General features: G+C 40.8%; 1 protein-coding gene across 4 annotated transcripts in view; it reads left to right on the forward strand.

Annotated features, from left to right (window-relative positions):
• Positions 1-18676, forward strand: part of LOC109889942 (protocadherin-15-like) — a 266187-nt gene that overhangs the window by 113438 nt on the left and 134073 nt on the right. For all 4 annotated transcript variants that reach the window (XM_031823570.1, XM_031823571.1, XM_031823569.1 and 1 more), the window contains exons 12-15: positions 1276-1482; positions 3245-3379; positions 9534-9683; positions 18390-18583. In XM_031823570.1, coding sequence (XP_031679430.1) covers positions 1276-1482; positions 3245-3379; positions 9534-9683; positions 18390-18583 — 686 coding nt within the window. The remainder of the gene's footprint in view (positions 1-1275; positions 1483-3244; positions 3380-9533; positions 9684-18389; positions 18584-18676) is intronic.

Genomic DNA, 18676 nt, shown 5'->3' on the forward strand with positions numbered 1-18676 from the left:
GGTGGGGGGTAAAATGTGTGGGGCAGCCTAGCTTTCCTTGACATCGATGAATGCATGCCACTGAACACACCTGATTCTACCAATCAGCTGTTCATCAAGACCTTGATTAGCTTTAATTGGGTGTGTTAGAATAGGGCTGGAACAAACGCCTGCACACAGGAAAAGGGTTGGCCAACCCTGATATAAACAATAAAGTCTGTGGTATCATTCAAAACAGAAACTGAACTGCTAGCTAACCATTTTAATTAGCGTCCATTCATCCCAGATTAAAGCATTTGTTTTAAGTTTCTTACCATTTACTGGAATCTAATTCAAAGTGGTTGTTTGATTAATTTGCCAATGATTTATGTAATTGAAATGACAGTCTTTCGGAAACAATGCCCTCTGCATTTCTATTCCCTCGTTAATCTGACGTTCAGAAGTTTGCATTTCAATTGTGACACTGAGTCCTTGTAAATGGTGTAATATCTGGCATTCAAATGTGTTTAGCTTTGTTTAATGATCTGCAACAGGTATTACAAAAATAGTCAGTCTGTCATAATAATCTTATGACCACCTTATGATTGTATGTTCCATGTATGTTGTAAGTTGCATATCAGTACATGTTACAGTGAGGTTCAAATCAAATCAAAGTTTATTTTTCACGTGCGCGGAATACAACAGGTCACCTTTCACCTTACAGTGAAATGCTTACTTACAGGCTCTAACCAAAAGTGTGAAAATAAGGTGTGTGTGTGTGTGTGTGTGTGTAGGTAAGTAAAGAAATAAAACAGTAAAAAGACATTTGAAAATAACAGTAGCAAGGCTACAGACACCAGTTAGTCAGGCTTATTGAGGTAGTATGTACATGTAGATATGATTAAAGTGACTATGCATATATATGATGAACAGAGAGTAGCAGTAGCGTAAAAAGAGGGGTTGGCGGGTGGTGGGACACAATGCAGATAGCCCGGTTAGCCAATGTGCGGGAGCACTGGTTGGTCGGCCCAATTGAAGTAGTATGTACATGAATGTATGGTTAAAGTGACTATGCATATAAGATAAACAGAGAGTAGCAGCAGCGTAAAAGAGGGGTTGGGGGGCACACAATGCAAATAGTCCGGGTAGCCATTTGGTTATCTGTTCAGGAATCTTATGGCTTGGTGGTAAAAGCCTTTTTGTCCTAGACTTGGCACTCCGGTACCGCTTGCCATGCAGTAGTAGAGACTGGGGTGGCTGAGGTCTTTGACAATTTTTAGGGTTCATAATAAATATACACATTTCTGCTTCTTTTAGGCTGAGCAGGACAATGGCCACCCACTCCCAGCATACGCTGAACTGATCATTGATGTCCTGGATGAGAACAACCAGGCTCCGTACTTCCAGTTCCAGTCCTACCAGGGATACGTCAGCGAGTCCTCCCCAGTAGGCACCACCATCTCTGCCAGCTCCAACCTCACTGCCCCCTTGGGCATAATCGCCCTGGACAAAGACATTGAAGAGGTATTGGGGATGTCTGCATGCACACACACAAGCGCACACTCTCACAAGCACAAGCATGTCACTTATGAACCTGCAAATACACAATACTATGAATGCACGCACAAGTACATACACAGACAGCGCACACAAATACACACAAGAATTAGCTGGCATGGCTACACACAAGAAACTAAATGTACATGTTAACCTTTTGAATGAATTTAATTTCATACAAAATATGAAGGCTTTTCAGACTAAATCATTTCATGAGCACATAAGCCAATTAAGTATTTACATTTTATAGCATGTTTATGTTAGTAAAACACTTCCAGAAGCCCATGCTAAGATGGGGAAACACTCTCCATCACACTGTATTATCATTGATGCTACTTTGTCTCTTTGTTGTAGCTGATGCCTGGTCAAACACCTGTAGGTAAACGTGTGGTTTGTGATGCTGTTATGACTAAAAGTGTGCCTTTGGGTTTTACTCTACTGCATGGTCTGTGTTCAAACCTCTGGGCCAAGTTCTCTTTCAGGTTTTTCCGATGTGTGACTCAGTTTTCCCTTCTTAGACACAAATGTCTAATGTTTTTGTGTTTTGCCGTGTGTGTCTATTGTTCTAGTCAAGTAAAAAAAAAAGTGGGTAAATACACAGATCGCACCGATACATTTAGTACATTCAGTGTGTGTGTGTGTTGTTGAGGTGATGATTCTGAAAAGCACAACATTTCAAACAGGCGCTGACAGGAGTGGGTTTTCTAAGCGCCTCAACTGCATTTAAATGGTTGAAATCACACATTGAGACAGGCTGCCAACACACCAGGAGACACTCAGAACACAGATGCACAGCAGCATTCGCCCCCACTCTGTTTGTGCTTTTGTCACCAGGATATTTCTCTTTATGTTGATGATGTTGAAAATATAGTTTTATTCATTTCCTCAGATGGCACCTAACACAATAAACTCCTCAACAGAGATTTCTCCAACTCACTTTCCCTCTGTATCATTTCTTACTGTCTCTCTTTCTCTGTGTTTGTCTGTCTGTAACTTTCTATCTCTCGCTCTCTTGCACTCTCTCCCTCTCAGCAGGGTGAGATTAAGACATCAAAGTGCAGCTCTAAAACAGATCAATGGGCAAAGCAGTGTGAATGTTTAGCAGACAGGCAGGCCTCATTGACAGACCTGAATCTCCATAACAACCCAAACCTGCTTAAATCTCCCTTGTGCCAACATAACCCAGAGAAGAAAAACATATTTGGGGAAAGTTGTAAAACAGTATTGAAATGTTTTTATATATGGTCCTCACTTTTAGACCAAATTACTCCGTACTCCATTTTACATTTATATTTAAAGATCGCATATGAGTTTATTATTAAGACACATGAATTATCACCTTCAAGAATGCATTTTTTTACGACATTTTTTTTCTACTTTCAAACGTATTGAACAGTAGGCCGGCATAAGCATAGGTTTCTGTAAATCGATCATATGCTGCAGCTTGTTGCCAGAGCCGCAATGAAAGACCTACTGTACAATTGTAGTGTGCTTTATAGGGGGTATAAAATGACAAGATTTCTTAGAATTCCTTCAAGGCCTTCTCCTGTTCTCAGTACTATGTTCTCAATACTATGTTGTCTTTGTCAGCAGTCTTTTACCACTCAGACATGTTTTGGCTTGTTCTGTCTCTCACGATTGTTTTTTCCTCAGTGACACAGCTGCAGATTTGAGTAAGGTCTTGTCTCCATGGTAACCCTCTTCTCTCCAATGTCTTTTCTTTTTGAAGAGCAAAGACCCTCTGGTGACGGTGACTCTGGATGACTTCAGCACCAGCTTTGCCATAACCCCGACCGGGATCACCCGCTACCTCCGACTGCTCAAACCTGTGGACAGAGAGAAGCAGATGACCTACACCTTCACGGTACGCCTCGTTCCAACGACATCCACATATATTACCAAATAACACCCACCACTCTAATAAAGCACCCACTTGTAAAATATGTAACAGCTCGGTTTAGGCTGTATGATATGACTTGACGTAACCACACTGCCTACAGAATCTATTTATTTTCAACTCAGTCAATACAATTGAACTTAACTTACGTTGTAGCAGTTTGATTTATCTATGCCTCTACTGAAGAGATTAAATGACTTGGCAAGGCACGTTACTACTTTACACCTTTATTAGCATGTATTTATTCTGGATCACCTGTTTACTGACCTACAGTAGCTTTCCAAAATCCAACCAATACAAGATGAAGCCCTTTCCTTCTGGACAGGAACACACTGCAACTCTTGGCTCCTGCTGTATTTTTACACACAGTGCTCTCCAGCATACTCACAATGAAGGGATTTTATCTTACATTATTCAGAGACTTAATTGTGTTCTCTGTATTGATGGCATGCAATTACATAAATAGTGCTACTGTTCTCTTTAACATTAAGACCCTAAGTAGTCTCTGAAGAGTCTCCGGTGCATTAAGCATCTACATGTGTGTACTCTCCCTCTGGGATGGTTACATATCAGAAAGCATCATTATTTAAATATTGAGGGAGTGTTTCCTGGAGAAAACACGTTTGATTAAACAAAAGAGAAAGTGGGAGGGTTTGGGCGATAGAGGTGGTAGGATACTAGTCTGTTTTCAATATCTGCATCTGTGGTCATGTTGTGCCAGCTGAGTTCAGAAGAAGCTGTGAAGATCAAATATATGAAGCTTCAGCTTCTTTATCTCTGCTACCTCACTCCCTCACTGGACCAGTCAGGAAGATATTGATAAAGGGGAACAGATGCCATGTTTGAACTCTTTACACCCCTTTGGAGAAGGAGTTAGCTCTTTTGGATCTCACAATCAGAGGTCTCCGTGTGTGTGTGTGTGTGTGTGTGTGTGTGTGTGTGTGTGTGTGTGTGCGTGTGTGTCAAGGACCTCAGCCACCCGAGCCATGGCCTGTTCACCCCTCAACCATATAGAAGGCGGGTACAGGTGCATCAAAGCTGGGACCGAGAGACTAAAAAACTGGCCATCAGACTATTAAATAGTCACCAGCCAGCCAGCCCCTGCCCAGTAACCTCTGCCTTGAACTTTAGTCATGTTTACTAGCTGGCTACCACCAAGTACTCAACCCTGCACCTTATAGACTGCTGCAATATGTACATACTGTAGGCATTGAACACTGGTCACTTTAAAAATGTCTCAATACTGTTTTACACACTTCATATCTATACAGTGTATTCGGAAAGTATTCAGAACCCTTGACTTTTTCCACATTTTGTTATGTTACAACCTTATTATAAAATGTATTCAATATTTTTCTCCTCTCATCATTTTCTACACACAATACCCTATAATGACAAAGCGAAAACAGGTTGGAATTTTATTTTTGCAAATCTATTATAAATTTAAAAAAACTGAAATACCTTATTCAGACCCTTTGCCATGAGACTCGAATTTGAGCTTGGGTGCATCCTGTTTCCATTGATCATCAATGAGATGTTTCTTCAACTTGATTGGACTCCACCTGTGGTAAATTCAACTGATCAGACATGATTTGGAAAGGCACATGTCAGAGCAAAAACCAAGCCATGAGGTCGAAGGAATTGTCTGTGGAGCTCCGAGACACCAAAAAAATGTATGCAGCATTGTAGGTCCCCAAGAACACAGTGGCCTCCATCATTCTTAAATGGAAGAAGTTTGGAACCACCAAGACTCTTCCTAGAGCTGGCTGCCTGGCCAAACTGAGCAATCCGGGGAGAAGGGCCTTGGTCAGGGAGGTGACCCAGAACCAGATGGTCACTCTGTCAGAGCTCCAGAGTTCCTCTGTGGAGATGGTTATCCTTCTGGAAGGTTCTCCCATCTCTGTAGCACTCCACCAATCAGGCCTTTATGGTAGAGGGGCCAGATGGAAGCCACTCCTCAGTAAAAGGCACATGACAGCTTGCTTGGAGTTTGCCAAAAGGCACCTAAAGTACTCTCAGACCATGAGAAACAAGATTCTCTGGTCTGATGAAACCAAGATTGAACTCTTTGGCCTGAATGCCAAGCATCACGTCTAGAGGAAACCTGGCACATCCCTACGGTGAAGCACAGTGATGGCGGCATCATGCTGTGGGGATGTTTTTCAGCGGCAGGGACTAGGAGACTAGTCAGGATCGAGGGAAAGATGAACGGTGCAAAGTACAGAGAGATCTTGAAGAAAACCTGCTCCATAGGTTCACCTTCTAACAGGACAATGACCCTAAGCACACAGACAAGACAACGCAGGAGTGGCTTTGGGACAAGTCTCTGAATGTCCTTGAGTGGCCCAGCCAGAGGCCGGACTTGAACCTGATTGATCATCTCTGGAGAGACCTAAATATAGCCGTGCAGCAATACTCTACAACCAACCTGACAGAGCTTGAGAGGATCTGCAGAGAAGAATGGGAGAAACTCCTCAAATAAAGGTGTGTCAAGCTTGTAGCATCATACCCAAGAACACTCAAAGCTGTAATCATTGCAAAAGGTGCTTCCACAAAGTACTGAGTAAAGTGTGTGAATACTTATGTAAATGTGATATTTTCTTCATAAATTAGCAAAAATGTCTAAAAACCTGTTTTAATGTATCATTATGTGGTATTTTGTGTAGATTGATGAGGGACAAAATGTGTTTTATCCATTTTAGAATAAGGCTGTAACGTCAAGGGATCTGAATCCGAATGTACTGTTTATTATTATTGTTACCTGTTATAATAGGGTCATAGCACTGTTATGATGCATATATTTAGACCTGTTGTGACATATATTGTGTTATTTAATGTCTGGTTATGACACCTACATAAGATCCCCAAAAGCTACCACACAAGGCAAAACATTACATTACACCATAGCATACGTGTCAACAATATGTTTATGTTATAACCATTTTTGGGAAATGTGCTATATTATATTATCATTGTAATCGCGCAGACATTGATGTCAGACATGCACCTAACCCAATGCTCTGTTGCTGATGACTGGGATGAATGCAGGAGCAGATTTGAAGAGCAGGACAAGACACCCTCTTTTTGACTGATGACTGATATAAGAGCATGTTTGTAAAAGGCCGACCTGGCTTATATGATTATGATGGTCAAAATGCTTCTTGACAGTGTTATAAAGTGCATTTTCTACACGCTATATATGATGGAAAAAAACGGGACTGTAAAGAATTCATTCCAACAACAACAACAAATGATCTAAAAAAGTTTTAAACGAAAGGAAACTTCCTGGCAGGGAAAAAAATAATTTATATATGTTTGAGTTTTGACACTCGTATGTAGGTGTTACAACCAGCCATAAAATAACGCAATATTTGTCACAACTATATGACATAACAGCTGACATAACTATATGGGTCATGACAGTGTTATGACTATATTATGACAGGTTATAACAAGTTATGTCAGCTGTTATGAAATATTATGAAATGGATGTCGAGTAAATTGTCACCATGTACTGTAGATATAGATTTACAGTACCAGTCAAAAGTTTGGACACACCTACTCCTTCAAGGGTAGTTCTTAATTTGTACTATTTTCTACATTGTAGAATAATAGTGAAGACATCAACTGTCAACTTTGAAATAACACACATGGGATCATGTAATAACCAAACAAGTGTTAAACAAATTAAAATCTGCTTTATTTTTGAGATTCTTCAAAGTAGCCACCCTTTGCCTTGATGACAGCTTTGCACACTGTTGGCATTCTCTCAACCAGCTTCATGAGGTAGTCACCTGGAATGCATTTCAATTAACATGTGTGCCTTGTTAAAAGTTAATGTGTGGATCTTTCTTTCTTAATGCATTTGCACCAATCAATTGTGTTGAGAAAAGGTAAGGGTGGTATACAGAAGATAGCCCTATTTGGTAAAAGACCAAGTCCATATTATTGCAAGAATAGCTCAAATAAGCAAAGAGAAATGACAGTCCATCATTACTTTAACACATGAATGTCAGTCAATATGGAAAATGTAAAGAACTTTGAAAGTTTCTTCAAGTGCAGTCGCAAAAAAACATCAAGTGATGTGATGAAACTGGCTCTCAGAGGACCGCCACAGGAAAGGAAGACCAAGAGTTACCTCTGCTGCAGAGGATAAGTTCATTACAGTTACCAGCTGCAGAGGATACGCTCATTACAGTTACCAGCCTCAGAATTTGCAGCCCAAATAAATGCTTCAATGAGTTCAAGTAACAGACACATCTCAACATCTGTTCAGAGGAGACTGCGTGAATCAGGCCTTCATGGTCGAAATGCTGAAAAGAAACCACTACTAAAGGACACCAATAAGAAGAAGATTCTTGCCTGGGCCAAGAAACATGAGCAATGCACATTAGACCGGTGGAGATCTCTCCTTTTGTCCAAATTTGAGATTTTGGTTCCAACCGCCATTTCTTTTTGAGACGCAAAGTAAGTGAACGGATGTTCTCCACTTGTGTGGTTCCCACTGTGAAGCATGGAGGAGGATTTGTGATGGTGTGTGGATGCTTTGCTGGTGACAGTGTCAGTGATTAATTTAGCTCTTAGTGAGACTATCATTTGGTTTCCAACACACCTCCAGACTGTGTAAGGACTATTTGACAAAGAAGGAGAGTGATGGAGTGCTGCATCAGATAACCTGGCCTCCACAATCACCCGACCTCAACCCAATTGAGATGGTTTGGGATGAGTTGGACCGCGGAGTGAAGGAAAAGTAGCCAACAATTTCTCAGCATATTCTGTAACTCCTTCAAGAATGTTGGAAAAGCATTCCTCGTGAAGCTGGTTGAGAGAATGCTAAGATTGTGCAAAGCTGTCATCAAGGTAAAGGGGTGGCTACTTTGAAGACTCAAATTTAGAATATAGTTTAATTTGTTTAACACTTTTTTGGTTACTACATGATTCCATAGTTGTTATTTCATAGTTTCGATATCTTCACTATTATTCTGCAATGTAGAACATATTAAAAAATAAAGAAAAAAGTAGGTGTGTCCAAACTTTTGACTGGTACTGTATATTCGGGACTCTGAAAGTGCTCGTTCTATATATTTCTTAATTCCTTTTTTTAAAATTGGGGGATTTGCATGTATTGTTTTGTTTTGTTTGGTATTACGGCACTGTTGGAGCTAGGAACATAAGCATTTAGCCACATCCGTGATAACATCTGCAAAAAAATGTGTACGCGACCAAAACGATTTGATTTGATTTTAGATTTGTACATGGACTTGTTGCTGTGATAACACACTGTTCTAAGGATATGTGACTATTATCTTTGAAGAGTTTCGTCAATAGTATGTTTATTATGTCTATGTTGAGGCTTTGATGGTGCCATTTTGCCATTAGAATGATCCGGACTTGAAAGAAATTGCTGCAATTTTAAATTCTTGAGCATCAAGCAATTGTGTTATATTGTCTTGGGCAAGCAATGGTAAGAGAATAAGTGGTCCATTTACATTGAAATCACGCCTTTAATGTTCTGTATTCTGGCTTCAAGGGTTCTGTTTTGTTTGGTTGTCCTTTCTTTTGGGTTGCGCTCACTTACTGTTTGTGTATGTGTACGTCACAGGAGGTTGGTGGCAACTTAATTGGGGAGGACGGGCTTGTGGTACTGGCTGGGGCAGAATAAGTGGAATGGTATCAAATAGATCAAACACGTGGTTTCAATGTGTTTTATGCCATTCCATTTGCTCCGTTCCGGCCATTATTATGAGCCGTTCTCCCCTCAGCAACCTCCTGTGGTTTACGTGTCTGTATGTGGGTGTGTGTGTTTGTCTGTGTGATGGTGTGCCTTTATACAGTAAGTCTCAAGTTTGATTTAGTTTTGTGCCCCTCCTGAGGAAAACATCAACATCTGTGTTGTGAATTAAGCCAGGGGGACTGGCAATATCACATTAAAGTTGTACCCTTTACCCTTTTATGTACCATTTATTTGTTCGTATTTACTCTGTTTTATCAGTTTGCCATAGTTTTTTTAGTCAGGCACTTAAGAACGTAACACAAAAGGAAACTGGAAGAGAATTTGCAAGAAATAGGCTTTGTCCTAAAGGCAGGATTTTTACTGCTCTCACTGTTGTTCTGTGTATAGATGATGGCATCAGATGGGGTACAGGAGAGCACGCGGGTGACTGTCAACATCCTGGTGATTGACGCCAATGACAACACTCCCACCTTCGGTGAAGTCTCCTACAGCGTTAAGGTGTTCACTGACATGCAGCAAGGAGAAACAGTACTACAGGTAATCAATACATATCTGTCTCTAACTTCCTGTCCCCCTTTCTCTCTGGCTCTCATTCTTCTCTTTTTCTCTATATGTCTCTCTCACGCTCTCGCTCTTTCTCTTGCTGTCTCTTCTTTCCCTCGCTCTCTCTCTCGCTCTCTCTATTTCTCCCGCCTCTCTTTCTCTCTCGCGTCCAGTTTCCGCAAACAAACGTTGCCTTAGATCAACATTCCCAGCCCCAGAACAATCCACTCTTTCTTTGATCAGAGCTGATGACTCAAGAACAATCTACTTTCTTAATACAGTGGTCCAGACTCAAATATCATCAGCTCAATATTGACATAACTTGACGTAATACACTACCATGAGTCAACAGTCAGGACTCCAAATCAATCTCCTCTCCTATAACAACAATTGTCACTAAAATAGCTCCAGGGTCCTCCCGAGGGGCGCAGTGGTCTAAGGCGCTGCATCGCAGTGCTAGAGGCATCACTACAGACCCCCGGTCGATCCCGGGCTGTGTTGCAGCCTGCTGCGGCCGGGAGACCCCTGAGGAGGCCCACAATTGGCCCAGTGTCGTCTGGGTTAGGTTAGGGGAGGGTTTGGCCCATCACGCTGACTTCGTTCGCCAGCTGTACGTTGTTTCCCTGACTCATTGGTGAGGCTGGCTTCTGGGTTACGCGAGCAGTGTGGCTTGGCAGGGTTGTGTTTCGGAGGACGGATGGCTCTCAAACTTTGCCTCTCTTGAGTCCGTAAAGGTTTTGCAGCGATGGGACAAGACTGTAACTACCAATTGGATAACACGAAAAAGGGTTTTAATAAAAATATTTGCTCCAGGGAGATCTGGTTTATGGTTTGTTGTCATCTCTACAATATGTCTGAATGGATTGCAGAGTTTATTTAGTTTGACTAGGATTCTAGCTTGATTGGTTTAAAGGTTTGGGGTTGTGTTGGGTGTGTGTGTGTGAGTGTGTATGAGTGCATGCGTGCGCATTTGTGTTTAGGATCAAATTGTTTCCAGCTGGAAGTCCCCACATTGACATATCTGGTTTTGTGGGGTTCGTTCAGCAGCAGTGTGCGTTTGTCTCTCATTTGGTAAGCGGAGCATGATCTCCAATCTCAGTCGCTCAGCACACAGTCACAAAAAAAATGTCAGACATAGAAAAGGTCAAGTTTAATCTGTGTTTAAAATCAGCTGCCCAGCCCAGCTGAAATGAGGCCAGGGGTCACGTGGCGGACGACCATTTAACCTGTTTTTATAAGCAGTTTATATGAGAATCTCCTGGCCTCTAAGGAGGCAGGTTTATTTGATGATGCTGCCCTTGCCTTTTCATCTCTTAGACATCATAGCTCTTTATGGAAAAGGGTTCAGTAAGCTACCCTAGCTCGGATTAACATAGCAAGGCCTTGCAGATATGGAGCTGACGTTAAATTAAAGCTTGGCTATGGGTGGCACGAATTGGCCAGAATGGAGGTGTGGCTGTTTCATTTTCGAGATAGCACAGCATGGTTCTAAGATCTATTTAAAACAAAAAACGACATTTTAAGTTAGTAGGCATTAAGCCTACTGAAGCCGAAAAATACACAAATTTCACATGAGCACCACAATGCCTACTGTACTCTACCCATGCTCTACTAAGGTTTTCCAGCACACAGCTTTGACCTACTACAGTAGCTATGTTGGTCTATTGTATTTCAAAAAATGTGTAGGCAGGTTTCTTATTGTATTTAAACCTTCTCAAACAGCCTAATTCATACTCTTAAAGGAGGTGCTCCCACAATAATGTGATTTGTACCGCATACAAATATTAAGTATTGGATTTTTCACACAGCACGCTAATCCCACCTTTTCAAGCTTTTTTTATTATATTTTTTATTAAGCTTTTATACTTCATACAAGACCATCATGCTTGATTGAGCGAGCTGTTTTGTCATGTAGTAATGTGGTGTCTGCCTGTACTTTTTTAAACATTTTTATTTAGCAATGTTTATGATAAGCCAATATATTGCTTGATCCGGCAATGCGGTCCAGAGGCTCCATACGGAGGGTGTGATTAAATTGCGGAGACTCCGGAGGCTTGCATAGGCCAAATCAAGCTCTGTACCGCATCGCCATGCGTCTCCCACATTTTGCAGAGGGCTCCGTATAGCTCCGCATTGACATGATTGGTTGATGGTAGGTGGGGGGAGAGGTACGTCCTGTATAAACTAAAACGTTCTTCCTTGACAACTTCCTTCACAACAGCTCTGCTCTGCGAAGCGCAAGAAGTATGAATGCCGCATCACAGTAAATGCTGTCCCACCAATACAGACACCAGATTGACAATAAATCGGCGTTTACGCTTATGCTATGAACCCTGTCATATACGTATTATCTTGACACTTTTTAAAACCTTTTGTGACTAGGGGGCAGTATTTTCATTTTTGGAAAAATAATGTTCCTGTAGTAAACGGGATATTTTGTCAGGATAAGATGCTAGAATATGTATATAATTTACAGCTTAGGATAGAAAACACTCTAAAGTTTTCAAAACTGTAAAAATATTGTCTGTGAGCATAACAGAACTGATATTGCAGGCGAAAGCCTGAGAAGAATCCAATCCGGAAGTGACTATTCTTTTGAAAGATCTGCGTTCCAATGCGTCCCTATTGAGCAGTGAATGGGCTATCAACCAGATTACTTTTTCTCCGTATTCCCCAAGGTGTCTACAGCATTGTGACATAGTTTTACGCATTTATGTTGAAGAATACCCGTAAGCGGCTACATTGCGCAACTGATTCTCGCGTAAAATACAGAGGTAGCCATTATTCCAATCGGTCCTACTGAAAAAACAATTGTCCCGGTAGATATATTATCTAATAGATATTTGAAAAACACCTTGAGGATTTATTATAAACAACGTTTGCCATGTTTCTGTCGATATTATGGAGCTAATTTGGAATATTTTTCGGCGTTTTCGTGACTGCAATTTCCGGGCGATTTCTCAGCCAAACGTGAAGAACAAACGGAGCTATTTCGCCTGCAAAAATAGGAACATTGGCTATCTAACTGGGAGTCTCGTGAGTGAAAACATCCGAAGCTCATCAAAGGTAAACAATTTAATTTGATTGCTTTTCTGATTTCCGTGACCAAGTTACCTGCTGCTAGCTGGACAAAATGCTATGCTAGGCTATCGATAAACTTACACAAATGCTTGTCTAGCTTTGGCTGTAAAGCATATTTTGAAAATCTGAGATGACAGGGTGATTAACAAAAGGCTAAGCTGTGTCTCAATATATTTCACATGTGATTTTCATGAATAGGAATATTTTCTAGGAATATTTATGTCCGTTGCGTTATGCTAATTAGTGTCAGTCGATGATTACGATCCCGCACGCAGGATGGGGAGTCACTAAAGCTTAAATGGAATGTCTGTTGATGACAGGAAGCTTTTGTTGTTGTTCATTCACTCAGTACTGATTGAACCTTTATTTCTCTTGCTTTTAATTTAATAAAAAAAAATGTAACAGTTGATATATTGCAAACAGTCACATAGCTAACCAAATTAGGAAGCATTACAGTTATAATGGATTATAATGGATATGTCAGATGTCCCAATGTTCTTTTGATAGGGAAATGTTCTTTAGAATGGATCTTTCAGAGTACCATACTTAAGTATTTAAACAGCTGCCGACTGAATGTTCCTGTGTACATCTTCTTTCCTCGAGAAGGTTTCAGAGTTTCTAACCATTTCGTACTTTTCAGCTCACGCTGTCCGTGTACTGGTCTTGTAGAGTCTAACCATTCGTGACATCCGGTTGACACCGTTCGCCTGCTTGGTCTGATGTACATTTTGTCACGCACTCTGGAAAAAGGGGCATTCTATGACGCCGACATACTGTCTGTGCTCACATGGGTGTGGTCACTAACTGGTTAAGACTTCATATGAAAACAATTATCTCATTTAGAAGGCTGACATCCCATCTTCTCACAAATAGTTTCATATTTAATCATATAAGTTCCACAACATCTGGATGTGAATCTGATCACTGGGAGATATACACATTCAGAGATACAGTTATGTTCTACTGGCCTTAGTTATATCACAAATTAGTAATGAATTGGACATGATTGATCTTTACGTACCCACGGACCCTTCCAACTGTTTGGATTACAGAAATATTGTTTCATTATCCAACCTTGGATGTCACAGTACTACAAAATCTCTCTGTTGTAACGAATGAATTTTAAACTTCCCTTTCATTGTGTGGGAGAGAGAGAGTTCCTGCAGGTATTTACGACCATCATAAAATGGCCAACTTCACCTGGGGGGGGTCTGGCACCTATGAAGTCATGACACCATTCTACTGCTAATGTTAGTCTTTGGAGATTGCATGGATGTGTGCTCGATTTTATACACCTGTCAGCAAAGGGTGTGGCTGAAATAACTAAATCCACTAATTTTAAGGGGTATCCACATACGTTTGTATATATAGTGTATATTGTCAACAATGAGTTGTGCCGGTGCATGATCCATCCATACAGCTAACGTTACAGCTTTGTTGGCTTGTAGCTAGCTAACGTTACTGGCTAACTTTATTTGTCTAGCTAACTGGCAGCCAAGGACATTCGCTATCATATTTGTGCTTATTTCAGGCAAGTGTCAAGTCTCAATGCCAACAGTTACACAGATGACTTCAGCCATGTGAAAACCCTTCCATAGCAAAATATTAGCTAACTTCCTGTTCTTGTAGCTTGCCTCTCATCCGTGATTTGATTAGGTTTTAGAACTCTGAGATTCATCTGAAAAAAATCTAGGATGGTCAGAAATGCTACAAAAAGTTAGCACATCGTTGGTTCTTAAAGGACAGAAATGAGCATGTGAGAGCGATTTAAACGATACATTTAATAAAAAGTGTTGCACCTACAAACTTAATCAGTCTGAAAGGTGGCAAGTCTAATGGTTACTTTATGGACCCTGTCGCCTCGTTATAACCCAGTGTCTAGAATTTGAGAAAGGTATGGGCAAAAAGTGGTCTGACAACCCTAATGAAGACCCTGTCAAATATCCATTATAGCGGTTCTCGGTAACGGCTGGACACATCATGAAAGAGGCGGGAAGTGTGTTGTGTACCTCCAAGTTGATTTGAGAATTTTCATCTACATTGGTGTCATATTGGCTTAGATGTGATGGTAGGGAGATTTTATTTAACATTGAGCTTCAAGTTACCAATGCATATACTATTGTAGGGGCTATCATTCCCACAATAATTATTTTGGTGTGTACAGATTTACCATATCTGACATCTGATACATCTAAAGACATACTTCTATGTAAAATGTTTATCTGCTTCTAATGACGACATGGGATCAAATCTGTTTTTTTCAAATACTTTGAGCATTTGATTGAGCCTGCCTGTAACGGGTGTCGTCGGAAGGATGAGACCAAGGCGCAGCGTTCTTTGAGTTCCACATAATTTAATAATGATGTGAAACTTTCAGGAAAAACAAAACAAGAACGAATACAATGACCGAACAGCTTTGTTGTGCCAACTACCTGCGCACAACCGAAAGAACAAGATCCCACACTGAAGGAGGAGAAAAAGCTACCTAAGTATGATTCCCAATCAGAGACAACGATAGACAGCTGTCCCTGATTGAGAACCATACCTGGCCAAACACAAAGAAATAGAAAACATAGAATCATGAACATAGACTACCCACCCTAGTCACACCCTGGCCTAACCAAAATAGAGAATAAAAACCTCTCTATGGCCAGGGCGTGACACTGCCTGCACTGGCAGCTGGGCAGGGTTTTCACTTTTGGGACTATTCCAATCTTCTGTAGCACCAGACTAACTCAAAGGAAACAATACTATTTGAACTCAGGTCCGATAATGACATCAGATGTAGAATTAGACAGACATATTAAAGTGGCAGTGCAATATCAAAACTAAAATTGTGAAAATTATGATAATGCCCTTTTTGTGTAAGATCTGCTTGGAAAAAAATGCTGGAATTTCAACCTATTCGGTGGGATTGAGTTTTTGGCCCAGATCATGACAGCACAATCTGTTTATTCTGACCAGTGACCAGTCATCTTTTATTTGCATATATATCCTCCTACTTTGAAGGGGTAAGCGGGTAGGCTGATTAAAAACCTAGCATTTGCCCAATACAATTGCTAAGTAGTCAAGACTATCGGTAAAGGGTTTGGCTTCTGAGACCGCTTGGAAATTAATCATAATCACCTAAGCTTTATTCAAATATAAAGTTTGAGAGGAATAAAACAGTGAGCTGACATTCCCTTTTTATCTATGCATTGTTGGCAGGCCCACATTATTGGAGCAATGCAGGTCCTGTTTTGGACGTAAGTAAAACCTCCTCCATGATAAAGGCTACCTGTCCATTCCTATCATGAAACGAGAGATGAGAACCTCTGTGAATTCTGGTGAACCTCGTATTTAGAAGTTATCTGTAACCTGTAAAAATGGCTTGTTTTCTGTTTATTTAACAAAAATGTATTAGAAAGATTCACCTTCCTGGTTTTATTGTGACAACGTCCCTGTCGCGTTTGCAATGCAACTTCTGGAAATGTGTGAATGAGATCATATCTGTAAAATGGTTCCGATTATATTCATAAAACATAGGCATAGGGAGGAGTACAACAGTGAGTGGACATTCTCCCTTTCTCTTTATATTGAATCTTTGTCCAGCTACTGTGAAAAGTTTGGATGTGCATAAAATCGCCCCCATAGTCTGCGTTGTTTTAATATTATATGCCAACGGGTAGAAATGATGGTGCCTGTAAGTGTGACATAGCCTATTTGTTGTTTCGTTTAGTTTAGAATTTGATTAGAATTACTCATTCTCTTTTTTAGGCCTTATCAATAATGTATTTAAACTTGCTTATTGACAATGTTTGGCATGTCCATGCTCAGCCATATTGCAATTTACAGTAGGCCTAGCCCTTATATCAGTGTGAATGCTATTGAAGCCATGCAATTACTAGATCCATGTGGACTGCAAATGGGTTCAACTTTTGGCAAAGATTCTGTTCGTCTACATTTTGTTATTTCATTTCTGTAAGCCATTTAACAAACGTTAGTGGACTAATATTGGAATTGGACTTGATTCCAAGGCAATACATAACATTCCGTAAATACACAACTTACACATATTTCGCCTTGTAGCATGTTTTGATTGGCTAGTAAGGGGCCAAGCTTCGACACACCCACAACTTGTTCATTCATCAAACCAAGACCATTCGCGCCAACGCCAGCAAGTGTGCCAATAATTGTGATTGTGAAAATATAAAAATGATTTCTGACACACCACTGAACCTATAGCACTACCACCTGATCTTAGATTTACCCTTGCGTTAGGTTTGTTAAAATAGAGCCCATAGATTCTCACTCAATTATGATCAATATTTTAGAAGGGAGGAGAAGTTGTTTATTGTAGCAGTTAGAAAAGTTCAGTAGTTCTGTTTACACACTAGAGGTGCGCGGCTATAGCCCATCTGCAACTGCCCGACTATATCTGATAAAGTGAATATCTGAGGCCTGCACCCAACCCAAACCAGCAAATATAGAAAATGCAATATAGACTAGAGTCAAAGACGGCAGAAATATATATTTGTTTACTTTTCTGACCCTCCCTTTATTTTCAACTTTCTCAGCTTGGTCTTATTGAATTAAACTTCAACAATGTCCTTTTTGCCTCTGTGGATTGACTTGAACTTTTTCGGCCCTTCCTAAAAGCATTATTTGGCGATTGGCTGTGTGGGCTATTTGGCTCACATGTACAATTAAATCCTGAGGTTTAGGCGTATGCAGTAATACAAGACAGCCTAAAGTAATTAAAGAAAAACCTTGATGTAGCCTATATAAATAACACAATAATTATACATTTATGACATTTTTAAGGTATTGTTTCTCTTTATTCAACCCTTCCGTCACCCACCCTGTTACAGGTGTGTACTGGACGCGAAGTCAGGTGCAGGAGAGCAGAGTATAGTAAACAGGCGCAGGTTTTTATTCCAGTCCAAACGAAAGCACATAAGTACAGAAACGTGCCCAAAACACGGAACATGAACAAAAGTCTGGCGCGTGACAATACCCACATAACATAAAACAATTTCACACAAAGACATGGAGGGGAACAGAGGACTAAATACATTCAGTGTGATTAGGGAATGAAAACCAGTTGTGTATGGAACAAGACAAAACAAATGGAAATATGAAAAATTGAGCGGCGATGGCTAGAAAGCCGGTGACGTCGATCGCCGAACGCCGCCCGAACAAGGAGAGGGGCCGACTTCGGCGGAAGTCGTGACACGCCTGCCCTTCAGCTACATAATATTTAATGACCCTAAACCTGTCTGTCCCACGGATATATCCGCTAGGACGGCGGGTTATGAGTCAACCCACTCATCACTAATACACACAGCTTACAAGAGCACCCGTCTGGTAAATGTCACTCATTGTATGCCGGTCCTGTACACAAAACATTACAAAAACAGGTGGGGCCCTCTCACAAATCACTATTGCCTGCCTTGAAACACTTTCAACACAGTTTAATAAATTGAATAGTTGGCGGCTTTGAATGTTGATTTTACCCTGCTGGGTGTGGGGGGCCCTTATTCCTCTCTCACACTGACTCTCTCTCTCTCTCTCTCTCTCTCTCTCTCTCTCTCTCTCTCTCTCTCTCTCCCTCTGTCTCTCCCTCTCACTCTCTCTCAGCTGATGGCATTGGATGCTGATGAGGGGTTAAACGGTCTGGTGACCTATGAGATCCTTGCCGGAGCGCAGGGTGTTTTCATCATCAATAACCGCACTGGACGAATCACCATCGCACCCGGGATAGCCCTTAGCGTGGGCCTTTCTTACGCCCTCACAGTGAAGGCTGCGGACAATGCACCAGAGATCCAGAGAAGGTACATTCATTTCATACATTCATTTTTATATCTGTTTGTTCTTTCAGCCTTTATTTTGCTCAATTACACCTTTCATTTATGAATGTGTTTACT

Source organism: Oncorhynchus kisutch, linkage group LG4 (genome assembly GCF_002021735.2).
Source record: "Oncorhynchus kisutch isolate 150728-3 linkage group LG4, Okis_V2, whole genome shotgun sequence".
Taxonomy (NCBI): domain Eukaryota; kingdom Metazoa; phylum Chordata; class Actinopteri; order Salmoniformes; family Salmonidae; genus Oncorhynchus; species Oncorhynchus kisutch.